Source organism: Pleurodeles waltl, chromosome 5, assembly GCF_031143425.1.
Source record: "Pleurodeles waltl isolate 20211129_DDA chromosome 5, aPleWal1.hap1.20221129, whole genome shotgun sequence".
NCBI classification, from domain to species: domain Eukaryota; kingdom Metazoa; phylum Chordata; class Amphibia; order Caudata; family Salamandridae; genus Pleurodeles; species Pleurodeles waltl.
Window position 1 is genome coordinate 289,903,749 of NC_090444.1, and position 27,328 is coordinate 289,931,076.

The 27,328-nt window shown below is 41.7% G+C and overlaps 1 protein-coding gene across 1 annotated transcript in view; it reads right to left on the bottom strand.

Moving 5' to 3' along the window:
* The window catches only part of LOC138295629 (mucin-like protein), a 447,313-nt gene that overhangs the window by 104,068 nt on the left and 315,917 nt on the right, over positions 1–27,328 (bottom strand). Inside the window, exons 15-17 of the mRNA XM_069234035.1 lie at positions 23,483–23,503; positions 22,457–22,569; positions 5,198–5,384 (exon numbers count right to left, since the gene is read on the bottom strand). Of these exons, the coding sequence (XP_069090136.1) occupies positions 5,198–5,384; positions 22,457–22,569; positions 23,483–23,503 (321 nt within the window). The remainder of the gene's footprint in view (positions 1–5,197; positions 5,385–22,456; positions 22,570–23,482; positions 23,504–27,328) is intronic.

The window sequence follows — 27,328 nt, forward strand, 5'->3', positions numbered from 1 at the left end:
TCGTCAATAGCTCAGTACTTGCATGTTTGTTATCTGCACCCGCTGTGGCTTATTTCAGATTCACCCCCTGCTTCTCCAGCATTAAGGATGGCTCCTGATATGCCTCGGGCATTTTCAATTGGAAAGGTTGGTGAGTCCTATTCTATATGAATTAGTGATACTTAAGGTAATGATTTTACAGTGCTTTCCTCACACTTTTATCACCCCTTCATTTAGCGGTGCTGTTTGTACCTTTGACAAATTCAACCTCTGATTCTCCTGAGTTCATGGACCTGTATTACCATCCTCAGTCGGATCAGTGTTTTTCTGTATCTTTTCACCGCTTATTGTGGGTGATGTGGTAATCCAGTGAGAATCTCCCCTTCCCAATTGTATCTTTCCCTAGTAGATCTCTGCTTGGGCTTCGCCGCAGGAGGGCATTTCCTGAGCAGGAATCAAGCATTAGACACCTGGGAGGGGGAAGCGGACCCTTGGGTCGTTTGCTTCCGCTCTGTATTTTGTTCTTAAATTCAGTCTTTCTGCCGCCCGGATATAGATGAAGGCAACAGCCCCTGATCTGCCCACTCCCCCCTCCGAAGGGCAGAAAGCCCATTAAGCACCAGAGACATTGTTTTTCATTACTGTAGTTACTGTAGGAGTGGGGGCTGCCCTGAATGGGCATGGCAATGCCCCAACTCCCCTAAACAAAATAGCACAGTCTTTCTGCCCCCAGGGGGGCAGATAGGAGTTATTACCCCTGATCTTCACCCCAGGGGGCACAAAGCCCACTAGACACCAGGGAATTATTTTTTTTATTATAAAAGAAGGGCAGGGCATGGCCATGACTCCATCCCAAATAAATGGGGGTCAAAGTCTTTCTTCCCCCGGGGGGGGGGGGGGGCAGAAAGCCCACTAGGCAATAGGGATTATTTTTTTAGAAACCTCTAAGGGTGGGAGCTGCCCATAATGGGCATGACAGTGCCACCCTCCTCAAAACATGGCCACAATCTTTCTGCCACCCTCGGGGACAGAAAGCCCAATAGGCATCAGGGAATCATTGTTATAAAAAAAGAGGGACGGGGCTGCCCACTTTGGGGACAAAGTCTTACATTCCCCCCTGGTGGGCAGATGGGGGTAATTACCTTGATCAGCCACCCAGGGGCCATACAACCCACTAGACACCAGGAAAAAATGGGCCAGGAGAGCTTGGTTAACTCCCAATATCATCCCACGTGCAATGGTGAATGGCTGCACTTTTTGGGCTTGGGTAGCCTGCCCCCTAGAAAAACTTACCAGACCTAGACACAGTCAGTCATCTGGAGGAGTCCAAAGTGGTGTGCATCACATGGAACCCACACCATTTTCCTACCCACAATGCCCTGAAAACCTCAAACAATGACTAAAAACACACGTTTGCCTCACATTATATGAGGAAAGCTTCTGGAATCTGTGGGGAGCCAAATATTTCCTAACACACAGCATTTCTGACAAAAATGGTACCCCACTTGTGTAGGTGGGCCAAGAGACCTTGACACAAAAGGCCCTAAAAGAGCTACATGGAGGGTTGAACAATAGGGGCAACTGTGGGATTTTGAGACATGCTTCGTTGCCACCTGTGGAAACCTACAACCACAGACATTTTTAAAAGTAGACAACCAAAGGATTCCAGGGTGGTGTGCCTTGTGTGAATCCCATGATGTGTTTTTTACCCAATGGTCCATGCAAACCACCAACATTGCCTGAAGTCACATATTTTTGCTACAATTCTGTGATATGTGGCTGGGCCTAGTGCCAGTGACAGGAACGGATCCAACCAAAGTCAGTAGGAGTCTCTACGCAAGGGCTCCTATTGTCCTTGGTCGGTGTCACATTGTCTTAGGTATGATCCTTTCATGTCACTGCATTAGTGCTGCCACACAAGTGGGGCAGCATTTTTATCTGCATAGGTGAGGCAATGTTGTTGGTAGGAATTTTGTGGATTCCTGCAGATTCCCGAATTTTCCATCACAGAAGTGTAAGGAAAATGTGTGATTTCCAGCATTCTTTATGCCAAATTTTGAGGTTTGCAGGGCATTGTGGGTAAAAACCCTAATGGGATCCAAGCAAGTCATGCCATTCTGGATTTCCCTGGGTGTCTAGTTTTAAAAAATTAACAGGTTGGCTAGGTTTCCCTATTTGCCACACGAGCTAAGGTCCAAAATCTAGAGATACTCACATCGTAAAAAGAAGGTCAGTTTTCAGAGGAAAAAAGTACTGTGTCCATGTTGCATTTTGGGCCATTTCATTTCGCGGGTACTAGGTCTCCACTCACAAGTGATGTACCAGTTTTACTGGAAGACTTGGTGGAATGCTGAGTGAAAGGAAGTTAATGGCTCCCCTCAGATTCTAGAACTTTACACCACATAAATGTGAGGAATATTTGTTTTTTTTCGTCAAGGTTTGAGGTTTGCCAGGGATTCTGGGTAAGGAAACATGGTGCGGGCCACACAAGTCAGCCCACCTGTCTAGCTTTTGAAAATGGACAGGTTGGCTATGTTTCCCTAGGTGCTAGCTGAGCTAGGGTCCAAAATCTAGAGGGACCCACATTGGAAAAAGAGGGTCAGCTTTCAGTGGAAAAATACGCTGCTTTCAGGTTGTATTTTAGGCTGTTTCCTGTTGCAGGCACTAGGTCTACTCACACAAGTGAAGTACCATTCTTATTGGGAGACTTGGGAGAATGTTGAGTGGAAGGACGTTTGTGGCTCCCCACAGGTTCCAGAACTTTCGATCAGAGAAATGTGAGGAAAATGGGATTTTTAGTCAGAGTTTGAGGTTTGCAAGGGATGAGGGGTAAAAAGCGTGGTGAATGCTATGCAAGCAGCCTATCCTGAAGCCCCCCAAGTGTCTAGTTTAAAAAAATTTACATGTTGCCTAGGCTTCCCCTGGCACCTGCTAAGCTGGGGTCCAAAATCTAGAGCTCCTCACATTAGAAAAAGAGGGTCAGTTTTTGGTGGAAAAATGTGTTGCGTTCATGTTGCGTTTTGGGAAATTTCGTGTTGTGGGCACTAGGCCTACCCACACAAGTGAGCTACCATTTTTTCGGGAGACTTGTGGGAGCAGAGAATAGTAGAACATTTGTTGCTGCATAAGAAAGATGACATTTTGAAAAATACCCTCCAAATAATACGCTAGTACAGGTAACCACAAATTCAGAGATATAGAAACGACCGCTGCTCCTAAACTCTATATTTTGGGTCCATTTAAGGAATACATCCATTTCCTTGATGCCTATTTTGCTATAAGAATTGGTCTAGACTCGGTACTCAATGAAAGAAAATTGTACGGTTCAGTTCAGTTGTTTGCCCTGGGTAGCTAAGGTTCTTGGAGAACCTACAGACCCTATATATCCTCACAACCAGAAGGGTCTAGCAGATGTAATGGTATACTGATTTTGTCAATCGGCCTTCATGGCAAAAAGTTACAGGTGAAAATGTCTAAAACGCCAGCTTTTTTTCCAACTCATTTTCTATTTTTCTTTATTTCATCATTTTCCTTAAGAAAGCCTTGAGGGATTTACACATATGGGCCCTTGCTGAACTTGAAATTGTATTTACTTTTCAGAAATGTATAGCTTTTCTGGTTCACCTTTTAGTTTCACACTCGTTTCCACCACAAACTGGAAGTAGGTTGAGAGCACAAAAAACAGGGAAAATAGGCTACGTCTTAGAAAAATTCCAAACCTGTGTTAAAAATGTTGATTTTTTTGGTTCAGCTCTGCATGTTCCTAAAAGCTGGGAAGATGCCGACTTTATTACAGCAAACCGTTTGTGGATGTAACTTTTAGGGAAAAAACAGACACTTATCTGGAGCATTTTTTCCATATTTTTCCTCAAAAAATAAAAAAGTTTGCTATATTTTGCCTATTTTCTTAGTTCCCTCTAGAGGAATCCACAAACCGTGGGCACCATTAGAATCCCCGGGATGTTGGAAAAAAAAGGAAACAAAATTAGCATGGATAACTTATGAGGACAAAAAGTTACGGAGGCCGAAGCTCAAACTACCTCAAATAGCGAAACAAAAGCTTAGCACTGGGGGCGGTGGGGAGAAAGGCCTAGCAGCAAAGAGGTTAAAATCAGAAATCCACTGAAATTTAAAAGACATGGTTAGGACCCCAATCCATAACTCGCACAGCAGCCATGCAAATCATTAACACCAAAAAGAAATGCTCAGGAACTCACTCTAATGAAACAGATGCACTTTTAAATGCTACAAATCATCTTACAGATGAGATCATATGTCACATTACCCTTACCACTTTGACAGAGAGGACTATGAATGAAATATCTTTTATTTGGTTCAGCACGTGTTGTTTAATTACATTTTGCTTCTATGTTTTGTTATTGATTGGCATAAATATTGTGAGCTCATGGTTATTGCATTTGTTGTGTGAGTTATGGTTTGCATGTCTGTTGCTGCAAGCTGCGCTAGCTGTCGGCAGGGTGATAGCTTTCAACAGTGCAACAAGAGCAGTGACACTGGGCCCGGAGACTGAGGGGCCTCTGCACCTTTGATATGGCTATTTTTCACTATCAAACCATGGGATAGGAGTTCATTCGCCTTTTTGCATTAGGAGCAAAAACCTTGCTACTCCACGTGCTGCAGGTCTTCAGTCCATCAAGTAATGCAGTGAGTTTTGTTAATTAAGTTAGTTGTGTAAATGTGATAATAGTGATTATAGTGATCATTTACATATTTTTGTGATTTTATTAAAATAAAGGTAGACCAACACTCAAATTAAATGTACAATATAATAACATTTGCAATGTTTATAGGAAACAGCTTTACAATGACATCTAGAGTGTTGATGTAGGTGCTGCATCTAGCGCCAGGCAAAAGGATAACAATATTTTCTGTAGTCAGTGAGATGGGCAGCATCAGGAACACTGAATCTCTGGTGATGAATCTGTGCATCCCCCTATACTCAGTCATTTCAGACAGCTTGCATTATTAAACAATGGTTGTTTAGGAAACGTTTTGAAGGTCACAGCAACTTGATTTGAAGCGAATGTAAATCACTTCTTAAAAATAGTATTAGACATAGTCTACTATTATATGGTATATGACCCTAGGGAGTGGGCTACAGATCCATAACAACATATTTTACAAGGAAGACACACCCAAGGTAAGGCATGAACCTTGCAATAGTCAGAAAAAGAGAAAAGTCAATAATAGGTATTACCTTCAACGGACGAAGAGCTGAAGTTTTTGTACTTGCCGATAACATGTAAGTAACTTGTTATGTACCAATGAGGTGTATCGCTGGAAACGTTAATTCTGTATTCAGCAAACAGTCCTCCATTGGAAAACTTCTTGAACTGGATGCCATAGAATTGGTTTTCAAAGCCATCTTGCAGAAGTTCACCAAGCTGTAGTGAAGTGGGAAACACAGAACATCATAAAGCACTGACAATGACGCTAGCTCCTTGCTAGTCAAACAATCCACGTAATGTTGGCATGTCATGATAACATATGTACATAAAGGAGTCAAGAATATTTGCCAGGTAGTAGAAACTTCACAGTGACCATATAGTGACCATCCAAGTAATTAGACAGGGAGCTATGTTGCTCATTCAGCCTTCGTAAATCAGAGAAGTAGTAAATCAAAAATGTTATAGACACAAACGTGTGTAACAAAACCGCTCATCAGGAAAAATTTATAAAAGCAGTAGTACAAGCATTCGCCTTTACAAGCATCAGAACAGGATAACATAAGCAGGGGAAGATATCCACTTTCACTATACAGACAATATACACCCTGATGAGTTTTAGCTGTTTCCAAACACTTTTTCCAACTGAAATCTGTAGTTTTTAGCAGACTGAAAGGGTAACCAAAAGTAGGTTGTTGCATTCCACTATTGCTGGTTACTGCCTGGTGCCCATGTCTGGTTGGTCTTTCTGCATTATCAGCACTGCCATGAAGTTCAGGGCTTTCTCGGATTCTACAAGTGGCTTATGGGAGCAAGAAACCTTGGACTGATCTACAGAAAGTATCATAGTTACAGGCAAAGGTAACAAGTTGCACGTCCGCCATGCACAGTCCTGGCATTAATGATGTAAATTTCACATGTTGCAGTGATGTTATCAATGATGTAAAAGAACGTCATGAGTGATGTAATATTTAGGGATGTTAGCAGTGCATGCCAAGGGCATGAGTTATAGTCACCTTGGGGCATGAGTTATAGTTACAAGAGATAACTTGAACTGATGAATTTCAGTGTTGTGTTTAGTTTAAAATGTTACATTGGCACTGAAATGTTCACTTAACATTAACTACACATTAACCTTTGTCTTTTTCAGTGAATTTCAAAGGCTTTCCTAAGGTACAATAAATATTTATTACCATACGTAAAGCTAACTGTGCACAGCCTTTGGCCATGCGCGGCATGTGGTTGGCCACAAAGCCTGGCCATGTGCAGCCCCTGCAGACAACTAACTCCAGGGGAGGAGGTCACAGGGCCCCCTTCCTAAGCCCAACTGGGAATCATAACCCCAACCCATGACGCCAACCTTTAATTATAGAGGAAGGGAGCGAGTGTCTCTTCTCCCTTTCATCCTCATTTGCGATTATCACTTTGGTGTTATAACGTCTTGTGCTTGGCTCTTCACTTTCTGGTGTAATTTAGAACTTTTTTGTTGGGTCACTATGGCATTTGGAGATCAGACCTAAATACTACATAGCAGAACTTGATAACCTACTTCAGGAGAACAGAGCACTTGCTTGAGGGACAGGTTAGTGTATGAGTATCCCAAGGACTAGGTTTTTTTCTCATTTCAGGCTGATGTGCCCAGTTTTTGTTTTACACATGAAACTCACCCCAAAATACAGAAATATAAAAAAGTGTAAAAATGTTAAAAACCTACCAAAGAAATTGTTCTTTTCAGACCCACCTTCACTGACTTTTAAAATAGAAAAATGTGTTGGTGGTTGTCACAGGCATCTCTTTATGTTAGTGTAGTATAATAGTATACTATAGCAGTCCATATATAATATTAAAATGTACATCTATTAATATTATTATAAGTATAAGTAAAACCAAACACTTGTGACAATAGATTTCTGTGAGATTTTCAAAGATTTTGCTTCAGGTTTGCATAACTTTCTAGATGCAGACCTGACACAAAATTTATGTTCGTAATTATAAACCAGCAGAAATCACTATTTGCGTTGGATTATAACCAAAAGTAATCCAATGCAGTGCAATGCACTACCTTGCATTACTTTGTGTAAAGGGGCATTCTATGTATAGCCTATGGGCATTTTTCTGCATCCACTTATGGATTTTGATCCTAATCTGTATTTACAAAGATGTGCATATATGGATTTGCGCCAAAATCCTGCTCATACCTGAGGCTGGCATGAAGAAGAGAAATGTTTTTATTTCTCTTTGTTTTTCCACTTTGCATGTGTAATGCCTTCTATAGTACACAGAGATAGAGGAAATAGCCTTAAAGGATAGTTTACAAGGAGGAAGAGAGCCCCTTCACAAAAACTTTCCTGAGCACAACATAGCCACCCTGCTGCTATGAGGCTTGGGTGTCTGGATGGAGTGGGCTCTATGTGAAGACTTCTGTACAAGGTGAAGGGTGTTTGTAGAAGGAGCATGGCCATATAATGATGCTTAGGTGTCAGGAGGGAGTGGGCTCTTTCTGAGGACTTCTGTATAAGGCAAAGATTTGCATACTAGTGGCTCAGCCACTTATTTGGGCTTAGGTTCATAGAGCGGGTGAGCTCACCATAAAGACTTTCATACCAGGTGAAGGCTGTGCATAGTAGGGGGTTAGCCATTTAATGGGGTTTGGGTGTCTGAAGGGAGTGGGTTCTCTGGTTGGACTTCAGTACAAGGCAAAGGGTGTGCAAAGTAGGCTTTTGGCCACCTAATGGGTTGGGTAGCTGGAGAGAGTGGGCTCTCAATGAAGACTACTGTACAAGGCATAGGATGTGAATTGTAGGGGCTTGCCCACTTGCATGTCATTGACTGTGCCCAAAAGATCACTTACCCGCAAAGAGCCTGGTACTAATGTTTCACTGGTTGCGCCTGAGAGGTTGCCTACCCGTTAAGAGTCTGGTACAGGATGACAGGTGTAATTATTAGGGGCTTGGCCACCTATGGGGGATTGGGTATGTAGAGGGAGTGAGTTCTCAATGAAGACTTCTGTACAAGGCAAATGGTGTGCGCAGTAGGGTGTTGATCACCTAGTGTGGTTTGGGGGTTTGGAGTGAATGAGATCTCCATGAAGATCTCTGTACAAGATGAAGGGTGTGCATAGTATGGGCTTGGTAATCTACGGGGGCTTTTGTCTTTGCAGATTGTAGACTCTCCATGAAGACTTCTGACTCTGCAATGTTGAGGCTTAGCCACTCGCATCTTATTGATTGTGCCCAAGCAGTCACTTACCAACAAAGAGTCTGGCACAGGGTGAAGGATGTGCATAGTATGGGCTTGATCAACTAATGGGGGTTGGGCATCTGAAGGGAGTGGGCTCGCCATAAAGACTTCCCTGCTAGGAGAAAGGTGTGCATGGTAAGGGCTTGGCCACCTTAGGGGGCTTAACTGTCTGGAGGGAGTGGATTCTTCATGAAGACTTATGAACAAAGGCATAGGTTATGCACTATAGGGGCTTGGCCACTCGTGTCTCCTTGATTGTATACAAGAGATTGCCTACCTGCAAAGGTTCTAGTACAGGGTGAAGGATGTGCACAGTAGGAGTCTATCCACCAAATGGAGCTTGGGTCTCTGGAGGGAGTAGAATCTCTGTGAAGACTTCTGTACAAGGCAAAGAGTGTGCATATTAAGGGCTTGGCCACCTAAAGGGGTTTGGGTGTCTGGAGGGAGTGGGTTCTCCATGAAGAGTTCAGTACATGGTGTAAGTGCTGCAGTATAGGGGTGTGGCCACTCTCTTCTCATTGTTTGCACCCAAGAGATTGCGTACCTGCAAAGGATCTGGTACAGGGTGTAGAGTGAGCTTAGTAGGAGCTTGGTGACCAAAGGGGTGGTAGGTGTCTGGAGGGAGTGGGCTCTCCATGCTTGAAAGTTTCTGTAAAAGGTGAAGGGTGTACCTAGTAGAGGCATGGCCACCTAATGGGGATTGGTGTCTGGAGGTAGTGGGCCATGCGGAAAGACTTCTGTAAAAAGCCAAAGCTGTGCATAGTAGGGGCTTGACCACCTAATGGGGCGTGGATGTCTGGATGGAGTGGGCTCTCTATAAAGACTTATGTTCAAGGCAAAAGGTGTGGGTAGTAGGGACTTAGTCATCTAATAGGTCTTGTTTCTTGGCTAGGTGCTCCCACTGTACACCCATGGGAGGTAGCACAGACCCCGTGTGCTCTTACAGGAGCCACAGCACTGGGAACTGTGTGATAAAACATTTTTTGGAGCGTTTTGACCCAAGGGGAGGGATATCCCTCTAGGACCCTTTGATAACTCTAAGGGGGTCAGGGTACTCCTAAGCTGCCTCCTTATATATATTTTTTTTAAAGTTTCAGGACACAGGATCTGGGTTATGACATGGTTGGCATGTTTTTTTCATGTTTTGGTAATGTTGAATACAGCAAAGGCCTTTCTGTATGTTAACATAATCTTGTCTAGTGCATTAGGGTGGATGAGAAGGTATCTTTCGAAGGCTTATGCTAACACAAGCTTGCTGGAAATGCAAAACTACATATATTTGATTTTCACATATTTTCCCTTACTCATGATAACAAGCCACAGAAGGGATGTTCTATTGCACTTAACATCACAAAATAGACTGGTGATGTGTTCAATCTTTTTTAGTTCCTTTGATACAGAAACAAAAAACGATAAACAGGCAGCAGTTTCTCAGTGCTTCCTAAAGCCGGAACAAAGGCATTGTTTGCCTCTTCTGTGTAAAAGGCAGGGGAGCTTAGCACAGAGCTCCTCGTCGTTCCTTAGACTATCATGTGTTAAAATATATAAGTGGTGCCTGTATTTGGGGTGGAGCCAGGCATATAGGCAGATTGCAAGAGGCATGATGACAGGTGAATATTTTATTTCAGGCCTAAATACATGAGGTTTACAGAGAATATGGCTGAAACGGAATATAACTACAGAACTATAATACCAGTAGTCAGCTATTGGTAACTCAGGCAGGATTTTAGACTAATTGGCCCTCATTCACAAAGGAACTTTACGAGTAGTACAACGTGTGTGGAGACTCTGCAGTCATAAAAAATACTACTGTAACGTTGCTTTGTGAATAGCAAAAAATCATAAACCTACACAAAAATGTAAGTTTACCTTTGTGAATTAGGTCCACAGTTTGGTGATGTGTCATTAATTATGATTGCATTCATTCTAACTATAAATCTAATGATAGATATATTCACCTACTTGTCCATAATTATTGTGGTAGCTCTTACAGGACTTGCAAAAAATACTACATGATAAATATTTAGTTTATTGCAAAATAGCAATTGTGTGTGTGTGCATGCGTGTGTGTGTGTGTGCACGTGTGTGTGTGTGTGGGATGGGTCTCCGCAAAATCACTTGTAGATGAAAGAATTCTGACGGATCTATCTGACTCCTAAAACTCTTAGCCAAACAAACACAACCCTTTGGGAGGGTGAGAGACCTGAAAGATTTCCTTTTCTCTGAAATGGTCAATGCTTCCTTTTTGGGTCTAGGAAACCTACCATGTATGACCGCGGTATTTATGGGGAAAACACATTTTGTGTGATAGAAATTCCCATACACATATACAAGATGAACGGATGAGTGCATGAATGGGAGAATAGATGAATACATAGCTAAATGTAGAAATATATGCAAGTACCAACTGAAGTTGCTTTTTTCAAGTCCAGTATTCAAATACACAAAAGAATGGTTGCCCTTGAAGAATATAAGAACTCTGCGTCCACATACTCCAGATGCCCATGTGCATTCATGGCAATGCCTTTCAATAGCCTGTGACAGAAGCCTGCCAGTAATACCTAAATGCAGGCTATCTGTGCTGTGTGGGCAGACCAGCTTACTCCCTTGAGCCAGCAGGGCTGAACCTAGGAGGAGGGTTGTTAAGAATGTCAACATTCGCTATTCTCACAGTGTCCCACGTGGGTTTCAGTAAAGAACTGGGTAGCCTAAACCCTTACACATGTAGAACTGGTACATAATGACCTGGTGGGGACCTCTGTACCATTAGTGCATCCAATGACAGTGCAGGAATGTACTGAAGATACAGATGACTGCTGAGGAAATGTTTTTTTTGCCTAGTTTGATTTTTTTTTTTTTACTGAAACAAACTCCCAGTGGCAGCTTGTTTCATTAAAATAAAAAATCAATGGCATTGAGGTACACACAGGGCAATGAGGATTCTCTTTACGTGTGTTAGCGTGTCTGACCTTAATAAGTAAACTTACAAGGGGACACAAATAGGTCGGTGAACATTTTGACTTGCAATTAAGATGATCCCACTATAACTCCAGTACATGCAGATTCATAATCAATAATTAATCACTAATGTCAATGATAATGAATAGCATTAACAATCAATGGGAGTCAGTAATTGTCACACACCATGACTGAAAGGTCATGAATATCCACACCTTTAGTAAAAGTTAGAATATTTATTTCCCTATATTAACAATGCTAATGTTATGAAGATAATCTCAATTAAAAAAATAAACATACAGAAACATCTCTGGCTGTCCAAAATGACAAAAGAAGCATCATCAAATCAAAGCTTGAGCCACTTTACATTCTAAAGTTACAGTGCAATTGATTAACCTTTTGCGCAGACAATCTCACTTACATTTATTCAGCAAAGAAAAGACATCAAACGTTATTCCCTATAGCAGACTTTCATTAGTAAAGAATCCTTATCTAACACCAGATTATCATCTGCATGTTGGGCTTCATGCAAAACAATTTAGTAAACACATATTTAGAAAACATCTAACAATGGCTCTATCAAAATAGCGCGGTTGGTACCTAGAAAGAAAAAGCTAACAGTCTTAAGAGTCACATCTGTAATAATATACCTCTCCTCAAATGGATCAGCAAGGTAAAATAGTCTTCGTCATCAGGACATCAGTTGAGTCAGCAAGGCATCAGGATTCAGCATCAAAGTTCAGGAAATGCAAAGTCTTTAAGCATTAAAGTTAAGCACGTCTCTTGTCAAGACGCTCAAGAAAGTAATAACCTTTCGGGCAGAATGAACATGAGCAAATGGGCTGTCTTCCTTCAGTGCAGTCCGGCTAAGTTAGATTTCCTAAAACTACTTCCCAAGTCCCTTTTGGTCAAGGGATTGCATGTTCACACTTTATCCAATAAAATTAATGATTTCTACTACTACTCTGTTCACATGTCGCTAATTGGCTTCTCTTGTAATGTCCTCATCATCCGGCTCGTCAGGTAACAATATTGTTGCAGCCTATACTCCAGTCTGAGTCTCCATTGTTCTTCTCCTGAGAAAGTCGGTCTTACACACATTACACTCAAATTGTTACACTTAGCAAGAACAGCATCTCGTAGCAAACGGTTCCCATGAGAAAAACTTTTAGCTAGGAGCACATGAGCGATACAGTGGAAAATCACAGTTTAATTCTCTAAGCAAACATTTTGTTAATTGGTTTAGAAATATAGCATGACATGAGGCCGTGCAACTAGGCCAAGACGTCCGCTAAGTTAAGGCATACAATTAATAAAGCTAAATACATAATGCATAACCCTTAATATGATGTAATTACTACTACATTAATCAAACATAAGCTCCATATTTCATATTAATAAGCCATTAATAAGTAAACTTCTTGAACACAGACGGCCACTTGTGATCACAGTTCCAAATGCGTGCATTATTTTCTCTATATTATTACATTTTCTACCCAAATCTATTACTCAGAATACATGAATACTCATCAATATATTCACTAAGACTTGACTGCTTTAGCACGTGTGCAACAGGTAGAGCACATGCTGGTACATTACTTGTGGTAGAGTAGGATGGGTGAAGCCTTCACCTGCTTAATCGAGAGTGGTTATGAGAAGATGGAACAAAGATAAATGTTACAAATGTTAGATGTTTCTCCCTACAATTTTTGAAGAAGTCAATTTACCATAATGTGTGATACAGAAACTGACTAAATTGGCTCATAACAGAAGTTTCAAGAAAGCAAATGTGAGCCACTCACCTCGCCTAAGAACACTTTTTCATTTGATTCAAGCAGAGAGAGTTGTACAATGAGGCCTGAAAAAGAGTAGCAGTTGCTGCCACCATATCCTGTGGCTTATGCATCTCAAAATGTGTGGTGCCCTGCTCTTCCATTCACTGCCCTATGTACAAATGCACACCGTTCTATTTGGATTATCCTGCTAGTTCATCACTGTAATAATTGCTTGCCAGCAAAGAAGAAATTCTTCAAATGTCATGACTGCATCCAAATCACTGGCTGTAGTGTTGGGTGATGTACTTGTTTTGACTGAGGAGACCTGATCTGCCACTCCGCTCACAGTGTATTGTGCATTGAAGCTGCAAACCTAACACTGACATCAGAGTGTCAAGGGCTGGAGGCTGGATTCTTGAATCTTCCTTGTTTCAGTAGGACAGTCTGACATATGAATGACCCTTTCCAGTAGGCACTTTGGCATCCGGTGCGTTCCAGAATGGCCCCACAAGAAATGAAAAGGCCAGAAAGACAGAACAAACCTGTTTGAAGGAGCAGAAGCTGTTAAACAATGAAAGGAAGAAATGACAGGGAATTCCAGGAAGATGGTCCAAAAGAGCACTGAAAAAAGCACTCAAAAGAAAAAGAGAACAGAGAACTGAAGGGGTGAAGAGTGTGGGAAAAAATACTCCAAAAGCGTTGTGGCACAGCTTTCTCCCTGGGTACTGCTGCTTAAATACTCTCCAAACAATGATCCCAAGATCCTCTCTACCACCATCGAGGATTGGGAAGAAATGGAAGGGAAGCATAATGTGACGGGCAACTTGGGTAGGTTCATAGAAAAAGAGACTCCACTTCACTTCCTATAAAAGAATGCTGGAAAGAAGGTGATATGGACACCAAGGAAAACTCAGGAGATCAGTTCAGTAATCTAGGCCCATTGTAATTACGTGCAAGGGGAGTTCTAATGTCCAATCTATGGGAAACAAGTGCAGCTTGTAGAAAATAAAAAGGGTTCAGCAGGAAACACCAGGTATTACGTGTGAGTACCGCAGGACCCGCTGGTCTCGTGCAAGTTTGCGGACATGACCTAAAGTGTTTAGGAATGGGCATGACACAGAGACTGCAGAATCCACGTTTTAGTAAAACAAAAAATGAAATTTATGGAGGCAAATAAAAGCATTTGCTTGCATTCATCTTTTTCGTCAGTGCATCCCTACACTGCCCCCAGTTGCAGGAATGGCACAGAGATCCCCATTCTGGTGGTGACCTTTTAACGTTGCTGGATCCAGGACCTCTGCTGACTTGATGCTATAGTAGGCCACTCACTAGACAACAAATGACCCCAAAGTTCCTTTCGGTGCTTCCACAACTTAGGGCCTGATTTAGAACTTGGTGGACAGGTTACTCTGTCACAATGGTGATAGATATCCGGTCCATAGAAATCTAAATCCCGTAGACTATAACGGGATTTAGATTTCGGTGTCTAGAGTATCCATCACCCTTGAGAGTAACCCATCCTCCGAGTTCTAAATCAGGCTCTTTTGTGTCTCCATTACAGGTAGCCAAGGAGGTTAAACTATAGTTCAGGTCTGTGTCTCACTTTAGATGATAAAGGTCCAAGAAAGCTATCATTTAGATAACTCTTTTGCACAGTCTTTGGCCAAATGTGCCTGTTGGCCACTCAATCACTGTACCAGCAGTGTGAAAAACTGCAAATGCCTAGGGAAATAGCTCCACTCCTGTGAACTGTTGACTTAGAAGACATTTCACTGTTCGTTTCCTAGGTCATTACCTATCTTTACTGATCCTATGTAGACTAAAACACGTCATACATTTTTCACCTTCACCTAAATTATTAGACAGTTGAACTTTGCAATCCTGGTAGTATTGCAGGTGACGTGGCGGATTTGAAAGGCAGTAAGGAGTGGTATCGCTGCACAGATGTATGTTTTACAGACAGGAAGATCAGTATTTCTAAAGAAACTTGCAGTTCTTAAGCATGATGCTATGTTCTTTTTTGCTAATCAGTGAGCATAAACAAGTCTGCAATAGAACATGATTACGAAACCATTCATGCATGGTTACATCCGTAAGGAACTGTAGCTAAAACAGTTTGAAACAATGCAATCGTAGGACAGCCAAAGGCAATGATAATACAATCGAATCAAGGATATATGCTACAAAATGTAAGGGTATTCTTGGAAAAAGATAGGTGGGAAGGAGCGTGTGACTGAGAGAAAAAAAGAGAGAACGAAATAGGGGAGAGCAAGCAAGACAGAAAAGGAGTGTGTGTATGAGAGAGAGAGAGTGATGGAGACAAAGACAGAGAGGCATAGGAGCGAGGGAGGCAGATAGAAAGGTAGAATGAGCGAGCGAATTCAGTCGACTGAGAGAGATAGTGTGTTCCTGCACGTCTTATTACATTTCTAAAACGTGAGAATGGCAGCATGCAACTAATGAATTTTGCTCTCTCATAAATTAAGAAGTGGAATAGGCAAAAGTATGAGCCCTGCCTACCTTACTGTTGCCCAACACCACTCTCAAAGTTCTCATAATCTTTGTCAAACTGTTTTTCAATGGACTCAGGCCCTTCTCAATGGACTTAGGCCCATTTTAAGAGGGCTTAGTGCCTCCCTGCGCCACATTAGCGTCATTTTTTTAAGGCTAATGTGGCCCAGATTTAGCAGTGCATGAATTGCACCACTTTGTAACCTCTTGCGCCACATTATGTCTGCACCAGGCATAATGTATGTAAGGGGGCTGAAAAAGTGGCACAGAGCAGGCTTTAAAAGGAGGCACACCATTATTTATAATGGGCCTCAATGTGCTTTGCAGGATTTAGCGTCCAAATTTTTTACGCTAATCCTGCAAAGCCCCAAACTAGCATCAAAATGTTTGACGCTAGTTCCCTAACTACCGCCATGGTGCACCAAATATTAAATACGGTGCATACATGGTGACACTAGGGGTGTGCTAAGGGGCGCAAGGAAAGTGGCGCTGCATTGGATGTAGTGCCACCTTTCTTAAATCAGGCCCTTATCGTACTGGTTCCTTAAAAGAGTAGCCACCCCAGAAGCATGTCAGGCGTAAAGTAAAAGTAGGCTAAGCCAGGCTCTTCTAAGATCAAAGCATGTCAGGGCTTGTGCCTTAGTGCCCTGTGATGGGCTTTACTTTTAAACCATGATTTCCCTAATGTTCCACAAGACCTCCTATAGAAATTCCACAAGATATTCTGCCCTCTAATTCATTCTCCAAACCTGCACTCTTAACTGCAGGTTAAAATATCAGTTTGAGGGGCAGGGTGCTTCTCCTGAACATCAACTCAAAAATATTGTTTGACCATAATATTCTGCTTATCACGTTGTAATTCAAAAATATCATCATCAAAAATTATATTACCTACTGGCAGTCACCAATAGGTAGTTATAGTTACGACCTAGGGCCCGATGTATGACGCCTTTTTGCGGTGGCAAAAGGCGTAAATGGACGTTTGCAACTACAAAAAGGCCAGGTAAGATGTACCATCCCCCAGCTGTCCTGTCACTTTCTCTCTCTCCCTTCCATCCCATAATGGGATGGAAGACAGAGAAACAGATATTGTTATTGCAATGGTCTCTCCATGCAATAACTTCAAAGTGTCACACTAGCAAGATCTTTGTTGGCATGTTATAGTTACCTTTTGATGCACAGCAGAACAGAATCATGTCTGGCCTACTAATAAAGCTCTTGGACTGTCACTCAGCAGGTTGAAGGCTCAAATCCTGGTATCTCATGGTAGTGTGTCTGTTTATTTACTCGTGTATTGAATGTTAAACATTCCTAGTGATGAAATATTTACTTCTTTTTCCCCATCACCATCTTTGGTTTGAATGTCATAAAGATGTCTCCATTCTATGGAGTCATCTGTGACCCAGTGGTTAAGGTTTCAGACCCTCACACAGAAGGTTGAGGGGTCCAATATTGTTGTGTCAGTTGTCATTTCTCAGCTTTAAATTCTTTTCAACTTCAAAAGTGTTAGGTACATACAGAAAAGAGTTCTCACTCTTTTTACTTGTCAATTATTTTTTTTCTTTATCAGAACATTTATCATTGTTATTGGCGGGGACTACAGGGGGTTAGCTGCAGGGCCTGGCTGCAGGCAGACCCTGCAGCCAAACCCCACCTTGCATATCCAAGGGTCATGGGTGGTGCTGGGTTGTATGGTTATAAGGGTTGGCCACAAGGCCTGGTCACACGTCAGGCCTTACAGCCAACCCCCGCTATGCATGGCCAAAGGTCGTGCATTGTGAAGGGTTGGGCGGTTATAGAGGGTTGACCGCATGGCAGTGGTTGGATTACCATATAGTGATGGAAATTAGTTTATGTTAAAAAAAGATAGAAATTCACTGAAAAGCACATAGTTTACAGGGATGTTAAAATTAGGAAATAGAGTTAAAGAAAACATAGAAACTCACTGAAAAAACAAAGGTTACACGGACATTATAGTTAGGCTCATATTTTAAATGGACAAAACTATAGAAATTCAGCAGTTATAGTTATTCTAAGTAACTATAACTTGTGCCCTGCAAATTACTCCAGATACCCCAGGTATTACAGCACTCATGACATCTTTTATAACATCATTGATAATATCACTGTAACATTTGATTTAAAAAATTTATAAAATGCTGTGCATGACAGCCTTGGGAGTTATAATGTGGCACATCTGACCGCCAGCTTAATGGAATCAAAGTGGGAAACTGAAAGCATTTTCTACCAAGGATACTACAGTAAAATAAGGGAGCTTCAACACAAATAAGGCTCCCACGATGGCCACCAGGGAAGAAAGAGTCCAAATGTAGCACAAATATCACCCAAATGTAGTCCAAGTATAGCCCAATGACAGAAGTGTGCAAAACACTATATTATTTTGCTTTTGTGCACTTTTATATAGCACAGACTTGATTTGAAGATATTGGATTGCTTTACATGAGCATCAGCTACATTACACAAGGACACATTGCTTTTGGGCTTTAGGGATGGGGAGACTAAGGGGGTCATTCTGACCCCGTTGGCGGGAGCACATGGGGATTCTGACAGCCCATACCGCCATCCTGTTCCTGGCGCCAGGAACAGGATGGCGGTATGGGTTGTCGTGGGGCCAATGGCATGGGCACTGCAGGGGCCCCCGTAAGAGGGCCCCACTTTGTATTTCAGTGTCTGCTTTGCAGACACTGAAATACGCGACGGGTGCCACTGCACCCGTCGCACCTTCCCACTCCGCCGACTCAATTCTGAGCCGGCGTCCTCGTGGGAAGGGTGGTTTGCACTGGGCTGGCGGGCGGCCTTTTGGCGGTCGCCCACCAGCCCAGTGCAAAGGCCAAAATACCCTCAGCGGTCTTTCGACCGCGGAGCGGTATTTTGGAGGGGGGAACTCTGGCGGGCGGCCTCCGCCACCCGCCAGGGTGAGAATCACCCCCTAAGTGATTTGCCCAGAATCACAGGATGTTGAGTTGTCACTGCAAGTCAAACCTGGCTCCCCAGTTGCAAAGTTGGCAGCGCTGGCCATAATGCCACAGTCTCAACTCTAAGTGCAACATATAATCAAGTGATCAACTGGATAAAAATCAAGATAGCAAATAATTTTAAAATGCTTTGTCGCTATTTGAGAAGTCATAAAATATGTCCTCATTTTATTATTTTAGAGCACTAATCATAATTTCTATGGGAATAAGACCTTCTCATTTTTATAATTTCTAAAGGAGTTACTTTGGGTATTACAGTTTTGATTATATCAGGTGTTCCACACTTTTGTAAGAATAATAAAATCTTAGCAATCTAGTTGTTCATTAAAATACTGTGGGGAGGTAGATGTCAGGAGCATGGACTTGGATAATTGAGGGCAGGGAGGAAGGTGCATAGGCAACAAGGTGACCACACTGGGCAGGCAGGAGGGGCAGTGGCAGCACAATGGACCATGGAGGGCAGGGGAAAGGTGGCCAGGGGCCACAAACCAATCACGCAAGACAGGCAAGAGAGGCTGTTGCAATATAGTAGACAACTGAGGGCAGAAGGAAGAGTCAGTGGCAGTACAACCATACATGCCAACAGACCAAATTCAGGCAGGAGACTCCCAATGTTTATAAGCCCAAAAGGACTTTATTTTATCTGTCTCCTGCCTAACATATCCTCTTTTTCAATTTAAGTCAATAGGGAAAATCAATTCACCAAGACATTTGCAGCATAACGGACCTTGAAGGGCCGGAGGGAAGAGGCAGGGATACAACAGCAGACTAGACAAAGCAGGAGAGAGGGGATAGGGGCCTGCACATGGAAAACAGAGGGCAGAGGCCAAGGGGGCAGGGTTGGAGGAGCAAGCTGACCATTGAGGGCTGGCCATGGAGGACACTAGAAGCACATTACACCAAGGAGGGCAACAGTGAGACTATAATGGTATACACACAGACGACAGAGGAAAGGTGGAAGGGGGTCAGGGGCAGCAAGCTGACCATATAGGGCAGGTGGGATGGGCTGTGGCAGCACAGAAGGTCATGCATAGTAGGTTGGAGGGTTAGTGGCCGTACAATGACCATGGTGGGCAAGAGGGAGGGGCATGGGCATACATAAAGGAACGTGGAGGACAGAAGGGAAGGGCAGGGGCTGCACACAGGCAAGAGAGGGCAGTGGAAGGGGCTTCACAACAGACAATGTGGGGGTAGGCAGGAAGAGCAGTTACAGCCCAACAGAGCATGGAGGCCAGAAGGGAGTAGCTGCAAAATGGAACATGGATAGCAGGAGGGAGGTGATAGGGACATGGAACTTGGACAGGCAGGGTGGAGGTGGCAGGGACAGACAACAGTTATCTGACCATGCTAGGCAGAACGGAATACTTGGTGTAAATAGAAGTGGCAGTGACAGGTCTATGGAACATGGAACATGGTGAGCAAAAAGCAGGGAACAGGGGCAAGCACACAAACGTCAGAGGGTAGGGGGAAGGAGGAGCGGGCAGCAAGCTAAGCACAGAGGCTAAGCAGAAGCGCAATGATGGAGCTAAGAGTTGGGCACTGGAAGGCAGGAGGAGTAAGCAGGGACTTCAAGCTAAATAGAGGGCAGTGGCAGCACATCAGACTATGCAGGGCAGGAGTGAGGGGGTTGGTGCTTGGACTCGAACAACAGAAGGTAGGGAGGAGGTGGTTGGGACAGAAAGCTAACTGTTCGGGGAAGGTGAGAAGGGCAGTGGCAGAACAACGGCCACACAGTGCTGTAATAAGGAAGCAGGGGAAGGGACTCGGACAATGGATGGCAAGGAGTAGGGAGGGCAGGAGCAGCAGCTTGGGTGGGGGCATCACAATGCCAGGCTGGGCCCAGTGTCCAATCCCTCTTGCACCCTGCATTGTGATGGGCATTTTACTTAATGTTAAAAAAAACCTAGGAACAAAAAAACAAAGGTTATAGGGACGTTATTGTTAGGCAATACCATTTAAAAACGTATAACTTTGATGAAAAAAACAACAGTTACAGGGATGTTATAGTTAGGAAATAGAATTAAAAACAATTCTCAAAAGTTTTCTACAAAACCAAAGGTTACAGGGACGTTATAGTTAGGTTCAGATTTTGATTTCAGAAAGATTCACTATAGTAAGCAAATCAAAGCCCACACAAAATGATGCATTATATACAAAATAATGTTACAATATGGTCAATTACCCAGTAATAAATTAAATGCAGATATTCAAAATTAATTATCAAATGTGAAATAAAAAAAACTAGCCTAAATAGAGCAGTCATCATTATTTGTAATAATCCATCTCAGTCACATCCATGTAACACATAATTCCCATAGTTTGTGATACATGGCTTCTTCACAGAGTCCAGGCCAAGTGGCCTTAGGTCCCATATTGTGGCTGAAAGATTTAAGACTGAGTTTAATTTATGTAATTTAGTTGGTATATTTAGGATTTTTAAACAGATTATTCACATTGATAAACTAATTATTAGTGTTTCTTTATTTTATTTATGAGTATTGTATTTGTACCCCCAGTATTATCATCTTTTCTCCAATGTTTGTTAGACTGGAGTAAGATTAATAAATGTGAATCCCCTATGTATCCACTTTCCCAAAATTCTGTTAGACTGGAGTTACAATATCACCTCTGACCTTGCCCCCAGGTATCCCAATGTATGCACAGTTCCAAATGTTTCTTAGATTGATTTTACAACAGTAAATCTAACCACCTAATGTATGCATTTTCTCCAATTTTTGTAGTTGTAGAAATTTAGTTAGAAAAATATAGTTATGTTGTTCAGTACTTGTTTATTTTTAAATGATAATTGTTGGATGGCATGTAGTTGCTACATATTACATTATAATAGACTGTTAAAGATATTTTGAGCATATTAAATTAAAACTTACATTCTATATTTAAAATTTATTTTTCATTATTGTATATTATGTTTTCCTTTTGAAAGCTATTTACTATATTTTTACATGTTTTAGTATTTAAAAAATATTTGTTTTCTCATATCATGTTATGTATAAACTATCTTATACTATTTAATTTAAATTAATAATTATATGTGTATGTGGCATTTTATCTTTAATATAAAAAAAGTTATATGTTTAAAAAAATGCTGTATGTATAATGATTTGTGATTTATAATTCAGTAGTTAATTTTATTTTTGAATTCCCTTACATGTTTTTTCCAAAGTTATATGTATATTTTGAATAAAAATGGCAACAATAATTAATTTAACTCTTTATTATTACTATTCCTAATGTTTTATTGCATGATTAATAAAAACCTCTGCAATCAGACAAACATGGAATAAGCAACAGGGCAAGTGCATAGTATTATCAAACAGTCGTGGAATAAAATCAGCACAGATTCACAAAACAGAAAATTTAAAGAAAATGTCATCAGGAACTCAAAATTGCTCATGCTGTTTAGTCTAGTAAGGTGCCAAGGTGCATGTACAAAGAACCGAGAGTGCAAATATGACAAGAAGACTGTAATTTTTGGACACAGCTAATGTAAACAGTTAAAGTCACAGGATATAGACATTCGCTATATACAAATCTGTCAAGAAAGAAAATGCGGTCAGAACAATAAAATGTTGCAGTGGGTTCATCGAAGGAAGATTGCATGGGATTAGCAGCACGAATGGTTAGGTGCTCTCTACCTTGCTCTGAGTAAAGGCACTAACTAATATCCTTAACCCCAGTCCCCCTCCCCCCCCCCACACGGAGAAAACTGCCCCTACAAGAAAGGTAGCAAACCAAAGATAGGAAATATGTCACCTGAAATACTGTATGCAGAACATGTATTGTTACTTACTTTATCTGTATATTGCTTGGAGTATTGTTGGAAAGCCGCACTGTTCGGATTGGACAGGTCTGGTGATCCATTCAAAGCTTGCCATCGCAATGTGCAATTAAATATATTCCATCCTGGAAAGGTTGAAGGAATAACAATTTAAAATGTGTGATACAACATAGGGGAGTAATAACTGCAATGATTCACACACACATAGGCGAGCTAAAGCCTGACTGATTGTTCATTGGAAATTAATGCAGAGAAAACAGATCTGGACAGTCAAATAAATGTTATTAGCTGTTTTATTTATTTTAAATAAATGCTTCAATTTTAATACAGTGGTTATGTAACATAGTCACACTATTGTGAAAGGACACCACATATTTATAACACAATGTTTATTGCATAGACATAGCAATTGTATGTTGCCAATTGTTATGATTAATGCAAACACTCCTTTTCCAGTTTTATTTTTCTAGCTAAGCGCTATTCTTAATTACCATATGATTCCACATATGGGGACACCTAGTGGTCCACATGCAATCGCATTGGGCCTGATTCACAAACTGTACTTTGTAGTATGTTTTGTAGTCGTGAAGTAGTACTACAAATCGTCCTACAATTTCCTATTCACAAATTGCACTTTTGTAGTAACATACAATTTTAAATAAGGGCCTGATTTAGATATTGGCAGATGGGTTACTCTGTCACAATGGTGACAGATATCCCGTCTGCCAAAATCTAAATCCCATAGGATTTGTTGTGATGGAGTAACCCATCCACCAATATTTAAATCATGCCCTAAGTTTACTACTTTTTAATATTCACAAACTGCAGACCTAAATTCATTTTCATAACCTCCGAAACCAGCCCTGGTAAGCTGAGTTACATGCATAAAATCCCATAATTAATTAAATTGTTTTGTATATAACTTGAAGAACATTGACTTAAATTAATCTTACAAATCGAAACAGCACAATATCAAAGTTTGAAAGTTGGTTGAACCGTTCCTGTTTTGAATTGTTATTAATTTAAATTTTACTTTACCAGGTGTGTTGATTGATACGCCTGAAAAATAAAAGACAAATTTAATTAGGAAACAATATTGGCTTTGAGACAAACAATAAATTAAACATTCATGAATGATATGTTGGGTGTTGAAATTAGATAAGAATTAGATAAAAACTAATGTTTAAAAATCAAAAATCCACTTAAAAAGCTTGGTAAACTAATGATCACTTTTGCCCACCATGCAATGCTTATGACCTCACATATTAAATTACTTTTCACATGTTAAATGAGATCAATGAAGGTATCACTGATGACATCTTAACTGACATCACTGTATCCATGATTTTCAAAGACAGTTGTTAGGAAAGTATTTACAATTATGTACAGGCAAAAATTACAGTGAATTCACATGTCTGTGCATATGATATGCATAAGGGATGCCCTGGACCCAAGTATGCCTTTGTAGAGAAGAGGTCATATGGAAATACCTATGCCGACATCATCCTAACAGTCCACACCCCTAGCAAGCTTTGATCCTCAAGACCTTGATACCTCCTTCATAAACAACACGCAGTCAGGCTGTAACTGCATTCATAAAAGCAGAAACTTATCATAACAGACCAATGAACACTAATAAGCCCAAGTGAGGTTTTAATTACGCGGCCTAATTTGGGAACTACGCAATACTCTTGTTACAAGAAATTCCTGAAATTATGCTTTTACATCAGTTGTGTAATTACCCTACCCCATGCAGTAAATATAGCAGGGGAACAAAGCAAACAACTAGAACACATGCTTTCTGTTTTTCGCAGGAATTTTGGGTTTTGCTCTATTTTCTAGTTAAAAATGAATCCTTTACATCAAAAATTGGAGCAAGGGCACATTTTGCACCAAACTATTGCAGTAAATGATGGATTTGTATGTCACATAATTGTCCAGAAACGCCATGTAATTATGCAAATGTTATACACAACTGAGGAGATGGAGCCCTCAGGAATTAATTAAATAATGGTGAGAGGGCTCCACACATGTCCGCTTTGAGCCATCATGTTTTTCCTTCTTGCTCTGACCCACCTGGCCTTGGTCCTACCTGGCAATCAACCAAGCTTTATGGAGTGGAGACTAGTACACGCAAGTCCCCCAAAAGACCAGCTTGTTTCCGTGTTTTCTCTGCTGTTGCGGATGCTTTTGGTCTCCTTTTGTTTATGGTGGGCCAATCTAGCCAGCAGGAGGGACCTCATTAGCCCTCCTAGCCTCCCACATGGCCATGGGAGTCAAGTTGTGCCCACCCTTCCATGTTATGTGGCCTTTGATGTTTCTTTTAGGAGTCCTGTAATTGTTGTCATAATGTATTTTCCATGTTGTGGCTAGTCAATCAGGATCCACCCAGCCTCTTCCAATGGGCAAATCAGAGTGCATCTAGACACCAACTGTGCTGATGTCTCAAACCTTTTACAAGAGTTAACCCCTTTCTTCCCCCCGAACATCTTTTTAAATGCTAATTCCTCAAAAACAATTGAACAATTGTATAATAAAAACACACTTTCCAGGTATACTGCCAAAGTTTGGTCACATTTGGTGTAATTCCATTAAATCACTTTTTTCTGTATCAGAAAGCATGGGAAATCACAATTTGGAACCATCCCCAGGTTGGTAGACTGTTGCTAGACTTTCCATGAAGGAGACAAAAGTGGATGAACTGTTTTTGGAAAGTTGCATGCAGATCATCAAAAGGTACCGACGTTATTAAAAGAACAAAAAAAAAAGAAAAAAATCCCTTTCCTATGAAACGTCTGCCCAAACTATCACTACACTGTGCGCAGTGGAGACTTAATTATATTAATTATATATATATATATATATATATATATATATATATATATATATATATATATATATATACATACATATTTATTACCTAATGGCGGTCACCACTAGGTAGTTATAGTTAAGACCCAGTTTCTATAGAAAACACAGTTTTTTGCTTGCCTTTATCTTTGGTGACGGTTCACAAACCTTCCCAAAAGTTTCCAAAAATATTTGACAGTCATGTGAGCTGAAAGTTTTGGGGTGATCCATCAAGGGGGGGAGTTGAAATTTAGAGCGTTTCCAAAGTTAATTCCCCTAGAAAAAATTTAATAGCAATAGCGCAAAAACCACTATACGGAATTACACCAAATTTGGCAGAAAGCAGTGCTTAATTTGTGCTTGTTGTTTCCGGTGCTGAGCACCGGCACTTATTGGTTAGGGCCGGCGCTTATTCTTCTGCCCCAAGCATTTGCTGCGGACAAAAGACACATATGGGAAAGACGGAGGAAGAGAAAAATGAAAAAGCGTCACAATGGGAGAAAGCAGAAAGCTGCCAGAGCAAACTGAAGGGGCAGGGAGTGGCTTTAAATGGAATGAAGAGGCCCGAGATGGCTTCAGGATTAGGCTGCCTCAGTATTCTGTGTTTGCACATTTATTTGCGGCAGCCGCGTGTAAATCCGTTCAGTAGTTTTTGGGAACTTTAAGAAAATATAAATTTGTATATCTAGGGACGCAAGCTTTTCACGACCCCTCCCGATCTAGTGCTAAAATATGATTGGCTGCCAAAACTTTAACAAGGAAGTGTTGGCAGGCATCTTGGGACTCTGCTGAAGTGGAGTCCCAGAAAAAAAGAATAAAAAATACAAAAGGGGACTAGGGTATGAACATCCTGACCCCTTAGCTCTGGTGCTGGGGTTCCAAAGGTACCATGCATGCCTGGCCTAAAAAGCATTAAAAAAAATGTTTTACTGCAAAATCGCAGCGGGTCTAATCCGTGGTAAAAATAAAAAAAACAAGAGAGGTCTGTTTTTTAAATATGCCCCCAGGTGGGCCAGGTTCCAGGGGCACTTTTTTTTTATTAGTGGGGGCTTCCTGCCCCCCCAACAGCCCAGGGACCACCACCTCCATGGGGTGATTATTAAATATGTGCAGGGGGGGCGCACTGCCCCCCTGTGCCACAGGGATCACCACCTCCCTGGGCATTACAGGAATTGTGTGCAGAGCCGTGCGGACCCACCTGCTGAACCCGGAGACTACCATCTCCCCAGGGCAGTTAGCCAATAGGGTGCAGGGAGCTATGCAGCCCCAGGGATTACTACCTCCCCAGGCCTATATCAGAAATAATTATAGGAAGTCTGTTTCAGACCCCCATTAGCCACTGGTACCACCACCTCCCTTGGGCTATACATGTTGGGGGGCCCACGTGGCCCCCGTCATGGAGCCATTGATGGCCCTGGGGACCTCCACCTTCCAGGGCCGGCTCCTGTTATGTGCCAGTGTTAGACCTGGCATCTTTGGTGGGGTCTCCCCTAACCTTTTGCCTCTGCTTTACAGGTTGTTCCTGTGTGCTGGACTCTTCTTTTTGCTGTTTTTGTTGCCCTGGGCACTTTACCAATGCTGACTAGAGTTAAGTGCAAGTGCTCCCTATTTGTAAATTGTATGTGTAATTGGCATTTCCATGATTGGCATATTTGATTTATTAGTAAGTCGCTAGTAAAGTGCACTAGAGGTGCCTAGGGACTATAAATCAAATGCTACTATTGGGCCTGCAGCACTGGTTGTCCCACCGACATGGGTAGCCCTGTAAACGTGGCTCAGACCTACCACTGTCTGTGTGCAGTTTTAAATTGCCAAATCGACTTTGCAAGTGTACCCACTTTCCAGGCGCAAGCCTTCACTTTTTATACATGTAAGGCACCCCTAAGGTAGCCACTCGGTAGCCCCCTGGACAGGGTCCAGTGTATGTTAAAGGTGGGACATGTACTGGTGTGTTTTACATGTCCTAACATTGAAATACTGCCAAATTCAGCTTTCATGACTACGAGGCCTCTCTCATAGGTCAACACGAAGGCT